The sequence below is a fragment of the Triturus cristatus genome, chromosome 12, assembly GCF_964204655.1.
Source record: "Triturus cristatus chromosome 12, aTriCri1.1, whole genome shotgun sequence".
In the NCBI taxonomy this organism is placed as follows: domain Eukaryota; kingdom Metazoa; phylum Chordata; class Amphibia; order Caudata; family Salamandridae; genus Triturus; species Triturus cristatus.
This window is the reverse complement of record NC_140595.1, coordinates 127,601,052-127,625,241: the sequence shown is the minus strand read 5'-3', so window position 1 is coordinate 127,625,241 and position 24,190 is coordinate 127,601,052. Positions and strand designations below refer to the sequence as shown.

The 24,190-nt window shown below is 43.2% G+C and overlaps 1 protein-coding gene across 1 annotated transcript in view; it reads right to left on the bottom strand.

Annotated features, from left to right (window-relative positions):
- Positions 1–192: 192 nt before the first annotated feature.
- The window catches only part of LOC146772866 (rho guanine nucleotide exchange factor 11-like), a 224,146-nt gene continuing 200,148 nt past the window's right edge, over positions 193–24,190 (bottom strand). The window contains exons 15-17 of the mRNA XM_085637040.1: positions 16,868–17,112; positions 2,236–2,419; positions 193–924 (exon numbers count right to left, since the gene is read on the bottom strand). Coding sequence (XP_085493166.1) covers positions 713–924; positions 2,236–2,419; positions 16,868–17,112 — 641 coding nt within the window. The 3' untranslated portion in view covers positions 193–712. The remainder of the gene's footprint in view (positions 925–2,235; positions 2,420–16,867; positions 17,113–24,190) is intronic.

The window sequence follows — 24,190 nt, the reverse complement described above, 5'->3', positions numbered from 1 at the left end:
TCTCGATTGTGAATTAAGAGTTGAATCAAACAGGTGTGGGTATAAAAAGTGTTTTTTTCTTGTGGTATGTTTAATGCCGCTTGACACATTCTTTGTGAAGCTCCCACTTTGGTTTCCAGTCACTTCAGCAAACTTACACTGTGGACACCTCAAGCTCACAGAAAGAACTCTGAGTGCTATTGTGGGCGCTAGTGGTGATGACATTTTTTATTGTTTTTATTAAAAGCTGGGGAATTTTTTACAGAAAAATGCACACAAGTACATATTTATCCTTGCCTGGAAAATAAAATAGTGCATTTTGTACAGATTATACTGCAATCTCTCTCATGAGGGTGAATGGGAGGAGAAGCAGGTCTTCCAGAAGCATACGCCCCTCTTTTCTCCAGTCCCCTTGGTTGGCATGCGGAGTGGAAGTGGGAACAAGTCCTCAGGAAATAAATTTCTGTCTATTTTGTTCACTTGGAGAGAATACGTGGAGAAGTGATCCCTTATCTCCAACAGCAAACAGCCTGCTTGGGCAGGCAGGAAACACTTTTCATGAAGGAAATAAAATTGCTGTAGTACGACATCTTTTTTTTAAAACTAGGTATATAACTATATATGTTTACTTTAAGCTAATATGCGTTTTTCAGAAAACAAAAAATCCAGTTTTTATGACACTCTCCTCTCCTTTCTCCAAAACAATGTTCCAGTTTCAGTCCCATTTTGGGCCCTAAACTTCGGTTTCTTTAATAGCAACGCCTCCCCTCAGCTGCTGGTCCTGATCCACATTATCTTTGGTGGAGCTGAAGGTGGTTGAGGGCATGAAAGGAGTATGATGTGGTGGGGAGAGACTGAGGCCAAGCCTGCCTCTGTGTGCTCTTCTTTCAAATCCCACTGTGGAATTCAACATTGCAGAAGAATCTTCTACAACCTCGGTAAGACCTGGAGGAGAAAAAATAAACATTGTTAAATACTTGGTCTTGGATGCAGTAACTCACATTTTGCTTTACCCAACACCATCTTTAGGCAGAATCTGAAAGGTTAGCCACAAGCTCTCCATGTTTATGGTGAGCCAGCCCAAGTGAGTCCATGTCCTTTATAGGTAGGTTTTAATCTACAGTATCTACAGTATCAAAACAAATCCACAGGAAGGATAGCATCAGAAGCAAACTGCTCATATTACACTTGGTGGCAGGTCATGTTCTTACAATGACTGCCATTGATTATGAGATGGTCCAGCCCAAAAGCTTGTATATTCCTCATTCACACCGCACAATCCAGTGTAAACTGTTTCACCAATGCAAGGAGTAGCCCTAATGTCAAAATACACATCTCTTAACAACAAGGGGTTAAACTGGGTTCCAGATGCAAAACAAGAGGCTATCGTACTCTTTTGCCTCATCAGCTGCCAAATGCCCTTGGGACTCTACCACAGCCCAATGTTATTGATGCGGAGTGAAGAAGAAGAGCAGAGCTCCAGATCCGCATCTGAAGGGGCAGACGAAAAGAAACTGGCATCAGCACACATGCGTGGTGCTTATGTGCAGCTCCGTTCATCACTACTGAAGTTGCTCATACCACCTACCGGTGAGCAGGGGAACTGCTTTTTGAGTTTTCCAAGTAAACTCTGGGACTTTAGAATGGACACAAGTTCAGGAATCTTTAGTAAGTATCCACTAGTTTCCAAAATTATTTGTCAACAAGTTAAGCTTTCCAATTATGGTAATTTTCTTAGTCCTGCTTATGATTGCACTGACGTGTTTGAGTGCTAGATCTCTTAGCACCACCCACACTTTTCAAACAGAATTCATTTCTCAAAGAATTCAATCAAATAATTTAGCATTCTGTAGCCTATCAATTGACAACCCATGATCTGAAGGCTTTGAAAAGCAGTGAAGTAACCGTTTTTTCCTAAAAGTGAGAAAGAGGCTGTAATACTAAACCAATGTCATTTACCAATTCCTAAAATGATTTGTTGTGAAGCAAAGAAATAATCTGGAACCCAACATAGTACTATTTTATGAACTTTTCTAAGACGACATTCTCAGGACATGTTTTGGCTTGAAGTTGTGCAGACAATGGAAGTGGCTTAGGTCTTTGTTAAAAATGTAAGGTTCTAGTAAAGATCAAAGTGTCTGTGGTCAAGCTTTAAGTATCCTAAAAAAACATAAGATGTATGCTTGTTATTTTTGCTGTGCTTTAGAAATAATTCCATTTGGTTTCAATTTAGAGTCAACACAGAAGTCTTCTTACCGTCCTCAGCTACTGACTCTGACTGCAAGTCTCTTGTGAAGGAAGGATCGCCTTCCCCGTTGGGACTGTGAAGGTTTGCCCTCTGTGTGTTGAGCTCCTTCCCTGTGTCATGGACAAATGGACCGTCCTCCGAAGCGGCTCCTCTAAAAGACTTAATTACCCCCCTGTGTGGGGCTGTCATTTCCTACAATGGTCAAAAAGAAAAGGTCATGACAAAGAATACAACATGATTCGACTGAAGATAATGTACCACATTTACAGGATCTTTAGTACAACTGAACTTTGAGAAGAAAACATATTAATTTGAAAAGGGAAATGTTGGGAAGGATGGTAGATTAGACAAGTTTAACAGAGTTTAATTCCCTCCATCCCATACTTTCAAGGTTCTCTCTATTTCTCTAATGATAAGGGACAATGGAAGTTACTGTCCTCTTAAAAGGGGGGTGAATGGAAGTCTCAGAGAGGATGCTACTTTTGGATGCAGATTTACAAAGGAGGAGCTGCTGTGTTAGATCTGCAGCATAACTTTATTTTCTGTTCTTATATAATCTGAGCCCCCTGATATACCTGTTAAAAAACATTTTTCCATAGATTTTCATTTTTGATTTGTGTTTTTGGATCATTGGGGAAATAATTAATCTTTGGCAGACATTGCTGATCCAGGCTGAATTTTTCTGGAGGACATTTTTAAATATGGCGGATATGTTGCAATGATGATGCAATATTTCAGGAACCATGAGGCCTATATACTTCATTTTGGTGTCAAAACATTGGTTTTGAGGGACAAGTAGTCTTATAGAGACAAAAAAAAAACTCCTCAGAGCAGCCCTTCTATCATTTTCCAAAATGGCGGCTATAATAGGGAAGAAGAGACATATAAAAGTATGAAACAAATAATAATGGTTTTTAATCCTATTATGTAGACACCAAACAATGTTTATGATCTGAATATGAAATAAAATGATGTTTATCACTTCCGTTTTAGACACATTTTCATAATTCACTTTATTTATTTGTTTCAGCAATCGCTTGTGGTTTATTAGCAGAATGTTGAACATTTGAGAAGAGCATATCAACAGGGACATCTTATTATAGGACAGGTATTGTAAGAACATGTATGTGTAAGTTCTGTGGGTAGAGGCTTTAGAAGTTTGTAGGTTTTAGAACCCTATCAATTTCTTCCCAACCAAATTCACACAGATCTTTCTCTACATATGCATGATCCAAAATATTTACACATCTTCTGATCAAGTAGAACGCTCTTTTAATGTGCCTGCGCACAGAATATGACATTGGTGCAGGTCACTTAGCCGCACTGATCTCCTGAACTTAATGTACCAAAGATCATCAAATGTGTGACAGTCAGAACTCGCTTTCCACACACATAAAAGATATTTTCTACGTCTTTAAAGTCACATTCTTCTTTTGTCTCATAAAATCCTTTCAGGAACTTCACAGATTCAGCAGTTAAACTCCAAGCTTTGTTCCAATTTTGCTCATAGCATAATCACCCGTAAGAATATGTGCCTTGATAAGAACACTGGCTTTCTCTGGGTCAGATTTCTTGTACAGAATATCAAGTGCAATTAAATGTCTTTTTTCTCCATTTCCATACCATATCAATCACTCTGACAATCCTTGAATTATGCTCAATTCAATTATGATTTCAATCCATGTTCCAGGACATCTAGTAGACGTGACTTTATATTGTTATTCACATATTGTTTGGTCACAAAATTGGCTAGTCGCACAGGCTCGGTCATTTCAAAGTGGTTTCCTTGCTGCTGCATGAAATGAAGAAGGCAGTCAACATGTTAAAACGTTCTCCTCTCTTTCCCACGAGTTTGTGGTGAGGAACAGTTTCACAATGGTCCATTCATTTTGCATTTGTCATCTTTCTGGAAACATTGCAAATAGAAAGGACTTCGTGGTAAACTAGCTGCCATTGAGTAACATAGTCACTTTTACGAGTCTGACCAATAATTCTGTGGGAGCTTTACTGTGATCTCGGGATCGTCTGTTCCAGGTTCATATTTGGAGTTACAGCATTAAACTTTAACTCTCTGTCTTTCACCACAAAATGTATTTGGATGAATTTTCTGTTGAGGTGTAGTTTTTCCACCTCTAGCTTCTTCACTCTTTGCATATACCAGGACCCATATCTAATTGTAGTGTATGCAATCGGATTTGTGAAACACAGTAACCAATGACTCCATAGTCTTGACATGCAGCTTCTAATCATTTTCCTGATCAGCATGTACCAAGTTTTTAACTAGAGCTATCATGTCTAAAACATTCCCCCAGTACTTGCAAAGTTCTGATTTTTCATCACAAACTTTGACAAACTCTATGAACTTGTTTTTCAGGTTTTCTGATTCTGAACTGAGTGTATTGAACATTACCTAGCTTTGCATTATGTCTCTTGACTGAAGTGTACCCTGTGCCTTGTTCACTTCTTAGATAGATATGCAAAACCTAATTTGCCATTCTTTTTCCAGAAAGCATTCCAATGCAATGTTTCTATAGCCTCAGATACGATGAGCATACCTAGTAACGAACAAACATAATGAGTTCTGCTCAATACTTACTGGACAGTTTTGCTTCCAAAGATTTGAGCCTCCATAAGTGCAATGTCTATGCCACATCCACTGAGATAACTTACTGCACACCGCAATGCAACTTTTGTCATGTGGAAAACACCCGTCATTGGATAAAGATCATCAAATCCTACTTGATTGCTCAAAAAAATGTCAGCTACAATACGGAAAACACATTAATCACAGACAATTGTCAGGATAGGCTGGTCTTCAAGCTGAACACGCACATTTTGAAAATTATTTAGAGCTGTGTATACTGTTGCGTAGTTTGTGACTGGGGATGGAATTACTGGTAAAATCCCAGCCTTCTTCAGTGGGACAGTATTCTGGGAGATCAGAGCATGAATTCCAGCCTACTGAGGAACTGGCTTTTCTTCATCCTTCATCTGCACCGAATAATTGATATGATAAAGTCAGTGAAATCAGCTTTGTGGACCGCAGCATCAGGTCGAAGAAGATACATGTCCTCAGCCACTTTGAAACGTTGTGGTAGACTGGGATGTGAGGATGGCTTGCACTGATTGCAAAATCAGTGAAAGCCATCATCACATCCCAGTCTACCACGTAAGTAGCTCATTTTTTTGTTAGACTGACAAAAACTATTTCTGACATTGTACATTCTGACCAGAACAATCTTAATTTCATTCTTGTGGATCAAAACAGTTTTATCAATGTTGACCATTATTTCTCCGATCTCACTGAGTGTGAACCCGTAGCCAGCACTCAGGAGTGGCTTTAAAACGTAATTTCCTTTTTCAAAGAGTGCAAACTTAACTGAAGGCTGGCTGTTACATTGCTGCTGGGAGCTCATCGTACATTCATATTTTCGAATGTATGCATGCACGCAGTTCCGGTGGGCATACAAATCCACTGCAAATACATTCACTTTGCTGTTTAGAGCAGATATTCGGCTAAAAACTTCATTTTCGAAGAAACCCGCTGCAGTTAAAAATATATTTGCCCTTTGGTACTCACATACTCTGTACTTTGTTCTTTCATTCTCCCTAGTGTCCATGTTCTGGCTAAACCACAGATAACACATTGAAGGACCTCTGCTTTTGTGATCAGTTGTTGGAGGTGGACGAGGGATAGCCATTAATCTTCTAAGTGGATGGGTGTTGGGTTTGGTTGTGGTCGCTTTCTCAGAAAACTCAAATTCTTGTTGTGATTCACTGGTTTCTGCTATTTTTTGACAAAAAAAAATCCAGGCTTTTTTTCATTGTATACGACTTGCAGCACTTGTTGTTACAATGATAAAATATTTGATCCTCTTCACCCATCAGTTTCAAACTTTTGTGAACTTTTGCTTTGCAGTATTTCTGAAGCAACTCGAACTCTCCTCTGTCCAGCCGTAGTGGATGTTAGATTTTCTTTTGGATCAATTTGGCATATGACTAATTTTTTGTTGTTGAATGAGTCCTCAGATTTTGTAATTAGCAACACTGTCAGGAGGTAAAGATCCTCTGCTACTACTTCCTTTGCTCATGTTTACGAATTTGAATCAACAGAAAAACCAAAACAGTATTAAAATAGATTACCAATATGGCAGCTAAAACACATCATTTTAGAGCCAGCATTTTGGAAAATGGTGGAATGTTTGCTCTGAGGAGTCATTTTTTATCTCTATAAGCCTACTTGATCCCCTAAGCCTATGTTTTGACATAAAAATGGAGGATATAGGTCTCATGGTTCCTGAAATATTACATCATCACTGCAACAGATCTGCCATTTTAAGAAATGGTGTCCAGAACAATTCAGACTAGTTCAGCAATGTCTACCCAAGCTAAATCACTTCTCTAATGATACAAAACACAAATAAAAAATGAACATTCCTTGATAAAAATGTATGGAGGTATTTGAAGGGGTCAGGCCTATGTAACAGTAAGAGATTGTTCTGAGAATCTACTCGACCTGACAGTCGCAACCTTAAAGATCCTGTGGTCCGGAGCGGCTTTTCATAGTAGTGGCAGGTTTGTTCAGGGATATGGAGGAATGCTGCACTTGTTCCCATTTGGGCCAGTATGTGAAGGAACAAAAAGGCAGCACGTTACAGAAAGGAGCAGATGCTATGCCAATGTATATTGCTCTGGGGCTGCCATCCAATGTTTAATTAGTTTTATTTTTTGTGAGAAGGGGCATTAAGAGACCTGAATTACCTTGAAGAGGCATGTTATCTATATTCTATTTGTAACAATTGGAAATACACAGTTTGTACCTAACCTTTTTATGTTTATTGTGTAAACATTTTATGAAATCAAACTTGCATCAAAAATGTGTAATTGTATTCATTCTTTTGCAGGCTACTATCATAAATGTGATTAGTCATGCAAACCTAAAAAACAATAAGGACAAATCACAAGGGCAATAGCTTGTTCTCCTAGTAATCTCCGTGGAGAAGTGTAAGTAGTGAACAGTCCTGCCCATGTGTCACATTCTGTTGCACTTTCATAAAATACATCCAATAAACATTTTTCATTAGAAAAGCAAACTTTTCAAAATAAAAGCACACATTTAGCAGCCTGTTTGTAGTCCATTTTGTCCAAATTTGATTTTATTTGAAAAAGTAGGCAGTTATTCTTCAAAACTATCAATCGTTTCACAAAAGTGTAAAGAAAGGAGTATGTTACTTACCCTGTAAGCATCTATTTGTAGTGTGTAGTGTGGCAGATTAACATACTATGCACACTCCTACCATCTAGAATAGGGCCCGGACCGTGCAAGTTGCTTTTGCACGAGAAAGTACATCATCTCTCCTCCCCCTTGAGGTATTGCGCATGTTCCACGGCTCCTTTTTAGATCATGTTTTTCCTCCGTGCGATATAGGGAAGGAGCATACAGTTTGCTAAGTTAGCTTTCCTGTATAACATGCTGTATGTGTGCGTATATTTGTCTGCATCTAATACCTGCTGGGGAGGTGAGAGGGTGCATGTGAATCTGCAGCAGCACACGCTACGAAAGATTCTTACATGGTAAGTAACATACTCCATTCGTAGCATGTGTTGGCCAAGACTGTAAAGCAGTACCTTGGTCTTGGTGGCCTTAGGCATGAGATGATGTGCTTCCTAGAAATAATGTTCGAAGGACTGTCTGTCCAACTGGAGCATATTGTTTGGCTCATACATCCACACAGTAGTGTTTTGTAAAGTGTGTGGGTTTATCCATGTTGCTGCTTCACAGGTGTCAATGAGAGTGATATTCCCGATATATGCCAGTGTGGCCCCTTTATTCCTTGATGAATGAGCCCTTGGCATGGTTGTTAATGCTCATTTTGCTTTGGCATAGCAAATGTGTATGCATGTGATTATCCATCATGCTGTTCCTGATTTTTATATGGCTTTACCTTTACATAGATTTGAGAAAGATGCAAACAGTTGCTGTGTTTTTATGAATGGTTTTGTGTGTTCCAAATAGTACAGAAGTGCACGTTTAACATCAAGTGTATGTAAAGCATGTTCTGCTGCAGTTTCTGGATTTTGGAAAGAAAACTGGTAACTCTAAAATTTGATCTAAATGGAAAGGTGATACAACTGTTTAGGCATTGTGTCTTTTGAATGGGCTCAACTTTGCTTGATTAAGGCGCTGACGGTGCCTTACATAGGGACGAACGCAACCTGGATCGCGAGTAGCATAGCGCATGGCACGGCCAAGTGCAAGCGTACTCGGATGAATGCCGGTGGGACATGCAGGATTAGAGAGTTTGAACAGCTTCGTAGTTGTGCTTTGATTAACCCCTAATTTATGAGAGGGCAAATATAAGAAATGGACCGGCGCTTACATGAGGGGTGCCTGATGGAGTGGAGCACGTTTGCAGGCTGGGCCGAATGTAGTTATAGGCAGCTGCCGTACGAGTGTCAGAGGACGCAGGTTGCCATTTGGGATTGGGGCAGTCTGGCCTTTCATAAGGAGAGGCTAGGCAGTGATATTTAGGGATAGTTTAGAAGTGTTTTTTTAGTCAGATTCAGCTTGGTAATGAGAGAAGCAGAAGAACTCTGGTAGTTGAAGTCCAGAGATATTTTGGAAGAGTGCTATACATTAAGTTGAAGGAAAGATTTTGGATTCCATGGATAAAATTTAGACTGGTGAGATATATTCTGTCTGAATGGAAGGTAATGGTGCATCAGAAAGGAGCATTGAGGATAAGGTCCAGGAATGTGTCAGGTAGTTTCAACCTTGGCAACCCAATTAGGGAAGAAAATAGATGATTGTATGGAAAGTTTGGAACAGAAATTTGGGAGCAGGAATGAGGACAAGCAGCTCTGGTCAGTTGAAGGCTACGGATAAGGTGGCTGGAGAGAGTGGTGTTTGTAAAGTGACTCAGAAAAAGAAGTATATGCAAAAAGAGAAGGGCTTAAAGACAAAAGGAAAGTACAATTCGGGGGGGAAACTGTTTTAATTTGGTAAACTTTAGGAACCAATTTCACTCCACTTCACTCATTCCACTCTCCACCCCACCACTCTCCACCCCACTCATTCCACTCTCTACCCCACCACTCTCCACCTCAAACTTGAGTTGAGTGAGAAGGTTATGAAGGCCAGTAAGAGGGATCACAGAGGGGTGGCCTGTGATGACTCCTCCAGCAGGGCGGGGGCATTGTCATTTTGTGTTCATCTGATTTAGGAGACAGGGAGGATGAGGAATAGAAAGGAAAGGAGTAAAAAAAAAAGAGAAAGTGGAAAATAAACAGGTGGAGCAGGTGAAGGATCCCTTGAGGGATTATATGTTGGGCCCACATTTCATACAGCATCCATTACCCTGTCAGTAGCTCCCAGCACAGCATGTGGCGGAATAACTGGAGTTCTGGATTAGGCGGGAGATGCCTAAGGAAGTCAGAACATGACTTCGCTCTGAATGTCCAAGGCCATCTCTGGCCAATCTTTATTGTTGATGCCGGATCTAGATTCTAAGATGTTACACGTCTTGAACAAATCAGGGAGAGATCCAAGTCTGGAAAGGGGATTAAAAGGATGTCAGGATTGCCTTCTAGGTGTATGTGGGCTCCTAACAAAGATGTGTGCCATGTATGAGGAGACATATTTACAGGAGACTGGTGTGGATGTTTTGGTGCAGAGCATACGACAAGTCTCTTGATGAATATTGAGCCAAAGTTAGTGGAGCAAGCAAGTAAGAAGACAGGTCAGGAGGCTAAAGCCCTACTTTTGGAGATAAGTTTGTGAAGGAGATGGCAAAGTATTGACGTAGCCCAGATTTCATCTGGAGTCAGGCATTGCTTTATTTTTGTGCTTCGGGCAGACCGCATTTAAATTGACGCAGACTTTGGTGCAAGCGGAAAACACATGGCACATGAAACACGAAATGAGGCCTAGTCAAATGCTTATTAAAAGTAGCACTTTTGGTGCAAAGCACAGTGAAAGACATAAAATGAGGCCTGGTCAATGCTTTCAGTCTGAAATGCTTGTGCTGAATTAACGTGTTTTGCAGTGAAGAGAAAACTAGTGATTTCAGTGGCTATTTTAGCTTTGAGGATAATCATAGAATGTGTGTTCTCTCTTCCCAGCTCTTTTCCCTTATAAATTACACTCCCTGTTTCCTGTCTCAAGAGACTTTGGCTTTGTTGCATATTTAGACAAATACATATTCAGTTCATAACACATCTTTTTATAATGTGTATTAAATTAACCATGCACCATCACTGCACGTGGGGCTAAAGCATTTTGCATGAAAAGCTATCTAAAACATTAGAGCATGTTGCTATGAGTATGTATTAACTGTGTGTGCTTTGAAAGTTTGCACTGGTGCATGTTTTATGGTATGTTGTACATTGCGCATTTTTGCATGTTGTGCACAAATAATAGAAAAGCTGCTTTAAACTAATAGCTTTTGCTAGGAAAATAAATGATACAACGTATTAGCATGGGGGAGATAAACAGAAAGGGTTCTATTTCGTAAATGAATACTATTTTTGTGTTTGTTTTATTTTTGGGCCTAAGATAAAATGGCTGCCTGTGAATCCAGCAAGGCTGTGAAATTATATTAAATGAGAGAGCATGCGCAGAAAACAGCTACATACTGCCAAGTGCCTCGAGTGAAGACCTAGTTCAAGGACACCGTAAACTTTAAATTCTTGTAGTCCTGCCAATGTACCAGTGTTTGTGGAATGTGCTTATCCTGCGTGCGATGTGACAGGAAAAAAGGAAATAGACTGAAACATTTTTCCTATTAAATGGTGCTGAAATATATGATTGTATTTATCATTAACGTGTTTTTTGTTATAACCGGATTTGCAATGAGAACAGGATGGTGAGACCCTCATGTCATCTATGCTAACCAATCAGTGCAAACTTTACTGAGAACCGCAACATTATTTGTGTAGTCAGTCAAGAATTAGAGTATAAATAATGACCTCTTTGGAGGCGTGTTTTGCTGCTTGCTGTTTTTAGGAGGAGGAGAGAGGAGAGGCAGCAGATGAGGCCAGACATCATATGGGTTAGGTACGTGAAACGTCGCGGGTGCAGACTGGGAGGAGATTTCGTCCGAGGAGAGACAGAGGAAGGTGGGGTGGCTTTTTGCTCAATTTTTCCTGAACGCCAGGCAGGACAGTAGTCAGATAACTGAAGCCTTAGAGAGAGAAGGAGGGGCTGCGTCTGTGGGGGCTTTTTTGCAGCTCCTGAGACAGAGGCAGATGAACAGCGCAGAGAGGCAGAGAGAGAGCTGAGAGGATCAGAACAGGTTTAGATTTTAGGTGCCAAACTTTAAATTTCATGCTTTGACTAACTGCTTTTGAAAAGATGCAGTTGTCCTATGCATTTATTTCTCTTCATGGGAGATTTTTGCCATTATTGATTATTGATTAGCCTTGCAAGACTCACTCTTTTCTTAGAAACTCTTTAAGAGTGATATTTTGCGCCACTTTTTCTTTTCTACATGTGATGCTTTATATGCAGACTGTAATATGTCCTGTATTAATTCTATTTTCCTATTTTCAATTCTGTAACCTGATTGATATTTGACTAATGAATAAAGGGTCAGAGAAACTTAACTTTTGACTAGAAAATAAAACCCTTTAAAATAGTCACAACTCTCTTTATTGACTTAAATATTAAATTCATTTTTGATTTTTCATGTTTATGTAAAATCTCCTGAAGGTAATATACAGTGGCAAGGGTCTAGTACCTTTACAGTGGTAAATTAGAGGTAAATGAGGTTTTGCATTGAGAAATGACCGTGAAATTACCGCTGCATCAGTATGCCATTGCATTTAATTCCATACAGAAGGTGCAGAAGGATATTAGAATGGTTTTTGGGGGGGCCGGGAGAATGCAGGGTCCAATCCCCAGCCAATTTGTTGGAATCACATGGATGTAATTCTCGCGTGGATTTAGACCCAGTGGATATCAATCAACATGATATCAGACAGCATTCTATCCCCAGAGGGGAAGAGGAATATTTACAAGAGACAGGAGGGCAAGACAACAAGGTATGTTTAGTAAAAGACCCTTTGTGTACCCCGGTACAGTTGGGTGGCAGACTCACCCATTTTTTGGAGAGATGGAAGGAAATAATGGCAGATCAATGGGTGTTACAAACAGTGGAGGGGTATCTCGATAGACACTGTAGAAATTCCTGTGCAGGAAAGATGTCAGAAGCCTCTAAGATTTTCTAAAACAGAAGAGAGAATGGTAGATCAAGAGGTAAAGAAGCTTGCGAAAATGGGAGCTGTAGAGAAGGCAGGAAATGTAATGATTGGTTTTGTGCAACTTATTTCTGGTCGAAAAGAAGGACAAGGGCATACATTTCAAGGAGTTGAACTACTGGCTACAGTATAATCACTCCAAGATGGAAGGGATTCATATGCTGTGAGAGCTCTTGAGACAGGGAGACTGGTTAACACATCTAGATTTGAAGGATGCTTACTTGACCTTACCAGTTGCCAGGGACCAGAGAGATTTTTTGAGAATCCATTGGAAGGAGATACTGTGGAGGTTCAAGAATCTTCCATTTAGTTTGACAGGTGATGAGGCCAATAGTGACTTAGCTGCAGATGAGAGGCTTCCGATTGATAGTGTATTTGGACGACATCTTAATTATGTTAGACAGCGAGGAGTTAGCACAGGAGCAAACGGGGCTAGCAGTGCAGTGTTGAAGGATCTGGATTTTGTAGTGAGCAAAGAGATATCATGTCTGGAACTAGCAAAGGAGATGGGATTGTTGGGCTTTCATATTTAGACACTGGAATGTATGTTGAGGTTACCCCTGGAGAAGGCGAAGATGATTTGCAAGAGAATGTTGATGTACGAATGGATAACTTTTCATCAGATTGCCAGGATGCTAGGGCTGCTGTCTGCGTCAATACAGGCAGTTTTTCCAGCTCATTGCATTATCGAACCCTACAGAGATTGAAGACCAGTGAGTACAGGAAGATGTAGAGACAAAAGGAGAGCTGGAGTGGTGGCTGGGAAATTTCGGAGCTTGGAATGGAAGGGCCATATTTGGTGACATTCAGAAGGTGGGTATAGAGTCGGATGCTAGTCTGTAGGGCTGGGGAGCAAGGTGTGGCTCATTAGCAATAGGGGGAAAGTGGACAGTTCAGGAGAAGGCAATGCACGTCAATTATCTGGAGTTGTTGCCAGTGTGCTTTGTGATCAAGACATTTGTCAGGAACAAGGTAAAATGTTGTGCATTATTAAAAATGGACAATATTGCTGCAGATGGGTATGTCAAGAAGTTGGGGGGACCACAGTCAAATACTTTAGTGGATTTAGCAAGCGACTTTTGGCATTTTTGTCTGAGCAAGGACATTATGGTAATGGCTCAGTATATACCAGGGATGAGCAAAATAATAGCAGATTGGAACTCCAGGAAGTTGAAGCATTTCAGTGATTGGATGCTGAACAAGAGGGTGTTTGGGAAACTCAGCAACAGATGGGGACCGTTAATGTTTGTTCACCAAGAGGGTGAATGCTGAAATTCACAAGTTCTACAGTTGGAGGCTGGATCCAGAGACAGAGGATGCATTTCTGCAGCACTGGGGAAGGGCTCACAGTTATGCTTTCCCACCATTTGCAGAGATACAGAGATTCCTAATGAAAGTGAGAAAAGAGCTAGTGGAAAAAGTGTTGATAGCTGCTTTTTGTCCATCCCAGGTTTTGTATCTAGACGTCATGGATCTGTTGATAGATGGCCCAGTTCTTCTGCCGGAGTTCGCAGATCTGTTAGTAAATACGATGGGAGAGAGACTCAAGTTAGTTTTGCAGGGACTGTTGAGGTTGAAGGGATGGTTGATTTCGGGAGAGTTTGGCAGGTTTCAGCTTTATTAGCAGAAACTTTGAAACTCATCAAGGAATCCTGGTCACCAGGAACATCTAAGGCATACAGGTTGGCATTAAAGAGATGGATGTGTTAGTGTGTTCTGTGGAATTTGTATCCCATTTCAGCATCTGTGGTGGAGGTGGTTAACTTTTTGTCAGAGGTTTTCCTTAAGGGGAATTCGTACAGTTCAGTAAATATAAGTAGGTCAGAGATTTCAGCAGGCCATGAGTTCGAGAATAGTGTGCCAGTGGGACAGCACGATGTGGTGAAAAGGTTGTTGAGGAGGGTGCGGTTGAGGACACCATTGGACCCGAAGTATTCATCTTTGTGGAATGTAGATCTTGTTTTGAGAGAGAATTGTATAGTTGGAAAGAGAACAAATTTTTGGATTTAAAACATCTGTCATTCAAGTTAGTCATGCTTCTTTGTCTGATTTCGTTTAGAAGATTGTCATATTTTAAGGTGTTGGAGATGACATCATGGAGATATTTACCAGGAGGAGTATGTTTCAATATCAGGAAGAGGACTAAGACTATGTTGCAGACTTTTTTTTTATCCAAGACATTTTTTTATAGAAGACTTTGAGTAGTGAGATCCTTGCATTATTAGGAGAGACGAACATAAAGTTTGAGAAGTAACGGGGAGATGCAGTTGATAATTTCTTGTAGGTATCCTTACAAGGCTGCATCTCCCAAACATTAGCACGATGGGTTGAGGAAGCTATGAGAATGGCAGGATTTGTTCTTGCAAGCTCTGTAGCACATTCTGCAAGAGGGGCTTTGGCACCCAAGGCTTTAGTGACAGGAGGTGGATTTACTAGTATTTTAGCTGCAGTGGATTGGTCAACAGAATCAGTGTTTACATTTCTTTTTTTATCCATGGAAGGTGCTGTGAGGAATGTTATGGCAAGGCTTGAAACGTGCATAATATTGGCCTCCGTGCCTTGATATAAAATTCAGATGTTCCGCAGCAGGGGTAGGTAGAATATCATGATTTTATTAAAGACACAGAGGCTGATATTATTCAGTCCTGTGTTAAGCCTACCCTTTAATATATTTTATGTGTTTTTGGGGGGAGGTGACCACAGGAAGTAAATAAGAAAGCCAGAGGAGTGTTGGAAGAGGTTTTATCCACCACAGGATGTTCAAGCATGAAGATGATTAATGTTCCTAATACTACCAGCAAAAGAAGGAAGATGGCTGCCTGACTTGGGATTATATATAGAGCAGAATGTTAAAAGATTTGTATTCTAATTCTAAGGGGCTCATTAAGATATCAGGTAGATCGCCACCGCCTGTATGGCGGTGGCGATCTGCCCGCAGAAAACCACTGCCCGCATATGAATTCCCCCCTTGCCACATTACTGTGGCGAGGGGGGACCCCGGCGGATGGGAAGACCGTCCGCCGGTTTTCCGCCGGTAAGCAATCCGCCCGATTGCCTACCGGGCAGAAAAGCAGTTAATATGGTGCCGGTGTCTGGTAGACACCGCCATCCATATTAGTATGCAGGCGGGGTGTTGCCTTTCCGCGGCAAGCAGGCGTTTTCGCCATTGGGGGCCCATAGAGGGCCCCCAGGGATTCTGGGGGGTGGGGGGTGCACATGGGGAGCACCTATGGTACCCCCTTGCCTTTCAATGAACAATGTGGCAGGCATCGCGCGGTGCCTGCCACGTTGTGCATTGAAACGCACAACCTGCCTTTGTGGCATTGCAGCGGGCGGTGCGCTCTGCACCGCCCGCCGCAATGTTGCAGATGCGCCATGCGCCCGCCAGTGTGGCGAGCGCATGCTAATTGGGAGTGTGGGTTCGCCGCATATTCAGCGGGCGGTCCCGTTTCCCGAGGGTATGGCAGGCGGACTTTGTCCGCCCGCCATACTAATGGGGCCCAAAGTGTTTGTTCAAGTTGCTGTTGTGAGTTGGCAATAGAGAAGATATTAATATTATTGGCATCCATGTCTTTAATAAAATCGTGATTTTCTACCCACCCCTGCTGTGGAAAGTCTGAATTATGCAGCACGTAGGTGGCAATTTCTAAACACTATGAACCTCCCAAGGCAAGTTGCAAGGAAGTCTACAGCAGGAGATGTCTGGTGTCAGTAGAGGGTTGAATCACAGATTTGCCCCTGAAGATTGGTGCCGGCTGAAGCGTATGGGTTACCATTCAAATACATTTCTTATTCGTGTAGTATAGGACAAGAAAGGTTTTCTTGAAAATGCAATCCAGTAGGTAAATGTGATGTTCTCCCCTTGTGGGGTGCAGGTGATACATAAATGTTTTGAACAGGATGCTTGAGATTGAGATTTCATAATGGATTGTAATGATGCGTTTTTAAAGGACTGACATGACTGAAGTCTTTTCCAAGGCTGTCCAAAATACAATATTGTTTTTTCTTACTGTAAGTTTTCATATATCACAAACTTAATTGAAAGAGTCTGCACAACTAGTACCTTCATTTGTAGAAGACAAAGAATTTGAAAATGCTTTAAAAGCCAATGAACATTCCAACTTTTACATAACTTAGCTGCTCTATGCTCAGCATAAGAACAAATCTGAGTGTTCTCAAAAATCTAGCGTAAGAATAAATTGGAGTGTTCATAAAAATCTACCACTAGAATTCTAAACATACTGCTGCTAGATGGCATAGCAATTTTAAAATTGTGAAAATAAGTATGTTTTCGTGGGCTTTAAGGCAATTTGGTTAACGGTGTCATAGATCACAGGCAATCAGTCATTTAACAATCCTATTTTGCATATCAGTCACTCTCACCTTCTGCACGTTAAGCTTCAGTGTAAGCGGCTCCATCATCTTGAAGACCATGTCCATGTCATGAATTACAAGGCTGGAGGCTGGCGATTCTGCAGAAGGTGCAACCTCGGTGCTTCCGAATTGATGTCTGTCTTCACTGGAGTTGATGCGACTGATTGTCGGTGCACTCAAGGTGCTGGGACCAGCCTTACTTTCAGTCCTGTCGGCCGGACAAGTTTTCCCTACAGTTGCTATGCGGTCACCATCTGTAGAGGAATCAAGGGGTTAGCTGGCAGTGCTTTATAAAAATAATTTCCTGCATTATGCAGAGAAAAATAAAATATACGTGCATCAGTTAGGGGGTTTTCTCAAATGCTGTCTATTAAAATCAGAATTTTACTATTCTGCACTCACACCACCAGATATAGTAGTATTTACTATTGTATATCATCTGTAACAATGTCTTGCCTTCCAGAGCAAATATTTCTCCAGACTATCACTACCTCTTAAACACCATTTTCAAGAAGAATACCTTCATGATAAAAGATGTTAAATTAGCAACCAGAGAATTCTAGCAACATCCATAACAGCATAAACTCCCTCTCTATTGCATACTGCAGAACATTTTACAAGCACATAATATTTCCAGATGACACTACCTGGACACCATGCTAGATAGAAGCCCTGTCTGACCCTCAGTGGCTGCTATGAAAAAAGATACGAGAAGAGTGGGGTACCTAATGGCTAGAGTGAGTTAAAATGACATTTCTTCAATCAGATACAAGAGACACTGGCTGGTAAAAAAAAAAAAGCCCTGATAGCCTTGGAAATGAACTGCATCATTGAAATCATTTCAGTGAGGTTACCAGGTTGGACCGGATAACAATATGAAAAGGTGTGGCATAAAGTAACCGCACAGCAAGAAGTCCTTAACCATTTCTATAAGATGCTGTCACAAATCTATGAGAATTGGCCAAAGCACCCTGTGCAGGACTGATTTATGGAAGCTTCCAGTTACATCAAGTTCGCATACCCATGGGTAGGTGACAAATCCCATGAATCCTGACCCGGTCACAGCAAGAAATCAAAGGGCGGCAGGCCACAGAGGAACTAAGAAAGCTCCTCACTATTGTACAAAATTTGCATCCATGCTCTATGAACCACTGACCTCTCTCTTGAAAAAAAGTTGTAACAAAGCAATCACCTCAAGCGAATCTAGAAAAAGTAGTCAGAATTCCGAACCCCACTGGAGGTGCATTTACAACAAAAGTAACACCAGTCATAAATGAATTCAATGACTAAACCATTAAATGTATCTCATTGAAACAATACAAGCACTTTTCAAAAGCCTGGAGCACAGCCACAAGATTCAAGGTTAGAAAACAAATACAAAATGTCATAAAATTGCACCAAACATTATCTTACCAGAAGGGTATATTTGAGTGCATGATTGAAGAGGAATGGTCCAAAGTAGGTGAGAAGTTAAGGGTTGAAGTGTAGTCTACACATGAAAACACTGTTATATGTAGCTAAAGGACACTATCGATTTTTGACAGGGTCTCCTATCCACTGCTTCAAGATAGTAGAATAGCCTGTTATTTAAAACTCTTAATGAGTATTCAATATAAATCTTTATTCTGTAAATAAAAAATCACCATAAAAGAATACAGATCAGAGATGATAAAATCAAATTCATTGGTAAAAAAAACAGACATTATGATTACTCACAAAAACACAAAACATCTATGTTAGAAATGGGGGTCTCTGGTTGGCAGTGGATGGCCACTGTCCAAGCAGGGAGCCTTCTTTCTAAGTCAGAGTGAAGGGCTGCACCCCTTTGACAACCCCTCTCAGAGGCAGTGTGTAAAGCGTTGATGATCATACACAGCAAAAACAGTGAGGAACACTACCAAGGGAGACAACACAGGTAGCTATCAAAAAATAGTTATCTTTATGTAGAGGCTTATCACAAGACCAAATAACGAGGAAACCACAATACTGTACAAAAATAATTCTCTCTGGATGCTGCAAAAATAGTTCCAATGGGGAATGCAAAGCTCAGTTCAGGGCAATGGTCTCTGCGACCCTTTTTACTCACAGTTCTGAGATGTTGTCAAATAATCCACAAAAAATGCAGCACGGGCGGGTTAGCGATGTTTTTCCTCACGCTCTTGGTCACAGCCGCTCGCTAACGGGGGTTAGCGACAATTTTGGGGCCCGCAACCGGGCAGGGCGATGATCAGGCCAGCGAACCCTCAGCGGCAGCGATGCGACGAATTTCCTGACGTTCCGCGGCTGTAGCCATGATTTTCGGTCCGCAAACGCGCGGGCGATGATCAGGCCAGCGAGCCCTCAGAGGCAGCGATGCGACGATTTTCCTGACGCTCCGCGGCTGTAGCACTGATTTTCGGGCCGCAAACGTGCGGGTCGATGATCAGGCCAGCGTGCCCTCGGCGGCAGCGAGGCGACGATCTTCCTGACGCTCCGCGGCTGTAGCGATAATTTTAGGCCCGCATACGTGCGGGTCGATGATCAGGCCAGCGAGCTCTCAGTGGCAGCGATGCGATGATTTTCTTGACGCTCCTCGGCTGCGGCGGCTCACTAACAGGCCTTAGCGACGAAAATTAAGTCTACTGGTCCTGAGACTTCAGTCAGGGGGCTAGTTCTCTCTCTAGCCCATGGGTGATTGCAGGTTCAAGATTAAAAAGTTATCTCACAGCTCCTTTTCCCTCCTTTTTCCAGTCCAATGAAAACTACTGCAGGCCAATCCAGGGAACAGCACACAACACCAGGACAGTCCTCTCCTGCAGCTTTCTGCAGTTCCACGGACAGAGGTTGGTCTTGAGATCCATGGGCAATACAAATTGTAGGGGTTTCAGCACAGATATTTATACCCCAAAACTCTTTGTTCTCAGAAGCTACAAGTCACTGAACCCAGTTCTGCCCAGCCCTGGAACACTTTGTTTACCAGGCTGCATCCTTCCTTTCAGAAAGAGGGGGTCTGCCCTCAGACGCACAGTGGGAGGTGGAGCCAGCATTCACCTTGCCAGGCACAGCCCTATTCAAGTGCAGGAGCTACCCCTCCCCTCACTCCAAGGCAGATCTCTCTATTCAACCCAGGTCTGACTCAGCCTGCCCTGTCCCTCCAAAACCAGACAGCCAATACACATAACAGCAGAGCACACTGGAAGGCTTAGGCAAGAAAGTACCTACTTTCTAAAAGTGGTATTTTCAAACACAGAATATAAAAATAAACCCCACTAAAAGATGTATTTTAATATTCTGAGCTCAGGCATACTAAATTCTTTTTTCTACCATGTTCTCGTAGGCGCAGAACGTGCCTCGCCATCATAGGACGCACCTGGTGCCTCTTCCCGGACCCTCCTCCCATCAACCTTTCCCTTCTTAAACGCCTCGCGGCCCCCGCTTCGCGGGCGCCGCTCGTAGGCGCAGAACGTGGACACTTTTAAGGACGCTGATTTTAAAGTGGTTGGAGCCGAAGGAAATTGCCGGCGGAACAATCCCTTGAAGGCTGCTCTTGACTACGCGCTGGGACTGCGAGGCCCAGGGTGCCTTGCCTCGCCATCATAGGACGCACCTGGTGCCTCTTCCCGGACCCTCCTCCCATCAACCTTTCCCTTCTTAAACGCCTCGCGGCCCCCGCTTCGCGGGAGCCGCTCGTAGGCGCAGAACGTGGACACTTTTAAGGACGCTGATTTTAAAGTGGTTGGAGCCGAAGGAAATTGCCGGCGGAACAATCCCTTGAAGGCTGCTCTTGACTACGCGCTGGGACTGCGAGGCCCAGGGTGCCTTGCCTCGCCATCATAGGACGCACCTGGTGCCTCTTCCCGGACCCTCCTCCCATCAACCTTTCCCTTCTTAAACGCCTCGCGGCCCCCGCTTCGCGGGAGCCGCTCGTAGGCGCAGAACGTGGACACTTTTAAGGACGCTGATTTTAAAGTGGTTGGAGCCGAAGGAAATTGCCGGCGGAACAATCCCTTGAAGGCTGCTCTTGACTACGCGCTGGGACTGCGAGGCCCAGGGTGCCTTGCCTCGCCATCATAGGACGCACCTGGTGCCTCTTCCCGGACCCTCCTCCCATCAACCTTTCCCTTCTTAAACGCCTCGCGGCCCCCGCTTCGCGGGAGCCGCTCGTAGGCGCAGAACGTGGACACTTTTAAGGACGCTGATTTTAAAGTGGTTGGAGCCGAAGGAAATTGCCGGCGGAACAATCCCTTGAAGGCTGCTCTTGACTACGCGCTGGGACTGCGAGGCCCAGGGTGCCTTGCCTCGCCATCATAGGACGCACCTGGTGCCTCTTCCCGGACCCTCCTCCCATCAACCTTTCCCTTCTTAAACGCCTCGCGGCCCCCGCTTCGCGGGTGCCGCTCGTAGGCGCAGAACGTGGACACTTTTAAGGACGCTGATTTTAAAGTGGTTGGAGCCGAAGGAAATTGCCGGCGGAACAATCCCTTGAAGGCTGCTCTAGACTACGCGCTGGGACTGCGAGGCCCAGGGTGCCTTGCCTCGCCATCATAGGACGCACCTGGTGCCTCTTCCCGGACCCTCCTCCCATCAACCTTTCCCTTCTTAAACGCCTCGCGGCCCCCGCTTCGCGGGAGCCGCTCGTAGGCGCAGAACGTGGACACTTTTAAGGACGCTGATTTTAAAGTGGTTGGAGCCGAAGGAAATTGCCGGCGGAACAATCCCTTGAAGGCTGCTCTTGACTACGCGCTGGGACTGCGAGGCCCAGGGTGCCTTGCCTCGCCATCATAGGACGCACCTGGTGCCTCTTCCCGGACCCTCCTCCCATCAACCTTTCCCTTCTTAAACGCCTCGCGGCCCCCGCTTCGCGGGAGCCGCTCGTAGGCGCAGAACGTGGACACTTTTAAGGACGCTGATTTTAAAGTGGTTGGAGCCGAAGGAAATTGCCGGCGGAACAATCCCTTGAAGGCTGCTCTTGACTACGCGCTGGGACTGCGAGGCCCAGGGTGCCTTGCCTCGCCATCATAGGACGCACCTGGTGCCTCTTCCCGGACCCTCCTCCTCCCGCTATTTAACTTCCGCCCCTCCTCGCGTGAGCGGGACGCGAGCGGGGCGCAGACTGGGGCGAAGCCTGGGCAAAGGGTGGGCCGTCTGAGGCCGTCCGAGGACGATCGTGGACGGGACGGGCCACCCCCCTAACCTTCATTTAATGGTGAGAGTATCTATCACACACTGATCTAAACTGTTTGAGACCTTCGCCTGTTGCGGACACTGACTCACTGTGGTATCTTTGTTGTTGTAGCTCTACCGCATTATAACATCATGTCACAAAGTGCTGATAAGTCGCGTACCCTAACCGTAAACACCTCTAAAGGCCCAGTATCTGGCACTATCGATCAATTCTTCAAGCGTGTGACTACTGTCTTGGAGAAGGAGATAGCGGATACGGAAAAACGACTATCTTTAGACCTCTTAACAGGCAAGCGTTCCTCACTGGGCACAATTGGCAAAATCCTATCTCCAGAGGTGGTGAATGTGGGTACCGGAATTTCTAGATCTTATTCAACGCCTGGAATAACAAAAAATACGTCACATGTTAATTCCCTTGGTGAGGTCCCCCAGCCCGATGATAATATTATCACACTTACCTTATCGGGGCTCTCGGATTCACCCAATTTAGCTATCTCCTCCCCCCCAGTGGTAAATAGACCACCAACAAGAAAGAGACGAGGCATACTTACTAGACCACTCTTGACGAAAAAGAAAAAAGCTAAATCGCTCACACAAAAACAGAATCACGTAGGTTCCGTAGCAACAAACACTCCTCTTCCATGCACAAACACTCCAGGATTGTTATCCAGCCCGGAAATCTTGAGCGACCTACTTGCTAAACTAGAGACAATGGTCAAATCCCTTTTACTTCCCCTTCTTGAAAGGTCCAGATTAATAACTCTCCACCTAGAGGATTTAAGTAAACAAGTGGGAATGAATAATCTACTTATATCTGAATCGATCAATACCCAGATTAAAAATAATGTGAAGGAACATGTTCCTCCTCCCATGGTAGCGCGACCCCTTACGGATGATCACTTGATAAATTCGCTCACCATCTCGGGGGTAAACTCTGCGGATATACCATCTAATAATACCGCAGATCAAGGTAGGACACAGCTCATAACAAATAGTAGAGACACTGAAGGGGTCAATAAGGTGGGTAATAGACAGAAATTTGCCACTCATCTGGACACCGAAGAACAAAAAAGTAAAAATAGAACTCATTCTTCGGAAATACCCATCACGAAGAAAAAGGATGTAACAGATCATGAGAAGCGTGATTGGTCAACCCAGCCACAATATATCCCAGTAAGCAGAAGGGTGGACCTACCGCCCGAATCAGCCCCATACACAGTCATCATGACAGGGGTCCCAGAATTAACACCAGGTGCAAGGGAGGACTTCCATGCGTTAAAAAATAAAGCCATGCATTGGTTGAACCTAAATAGACCCCTCCCTGCACACATAAACGGGGAAATTCTTATGGTGAGACGTACATGTTGGGTAGGTACTAGACCTAAAGATAAGAAGGGGGATGTGATAATCATAAATTTCAGAGATCACAGAGCGGTCAGATGTATAGGTGAGTGGTTCGAGGCTAGAGGGGAGGTCGCAATTGCTACACACCTGGTTGACTATTTCTACCCTAGAGAATTGATCGCCTACTCCACTCCAGATGTTAAACAAGATCTTCCTATGAATTGGGGTAAAATGGATCATTGTTTCTCCCTCCAAGCTGCACATAACCATGCTTTCTATCCGCAGCTGAATAGTAGACCTATGAGCAATAACTACCAACCATTTCAAGCTCCAAACCAGGCTCCAAGGTATAATAATTCTCAGATATATCAGAGATTTAATATTCCTACCTCTAATCGTTATGCCGCCTTGTGCGGTTTGGAAGATGTAGATTGACTTAACATCAAAGAGACCCAAACTGGAAAATTCATCGCATCTCACCATTCGTCTTCCAAAGCTTCGGACCATGTATCTGAACCCGTGGAAACTAGATCTAAAGAAATTAGGACCCCCCCTTCTGTACCAATCCCCCTACAGCATAGGGTTTCTGATTCTTTTTTAACGAGGTCACATCAATTATCACCCGAACAGGCGGGGGTTACAGATCTAAGAGTGGTAGAAATTTCGCCTGCAGAGAAAGTACTTAATATTTGTAAAAGCTCAGACCCAAGAAACGCTTGTATCAATGTACAGTTTATGTCATGGAACATTGCGGGTGTACGAGACAAAGTATTGGATGGGACTCTCATGAAGTTTGTTGAAGATCACCATGTAATCTGTCTCCAA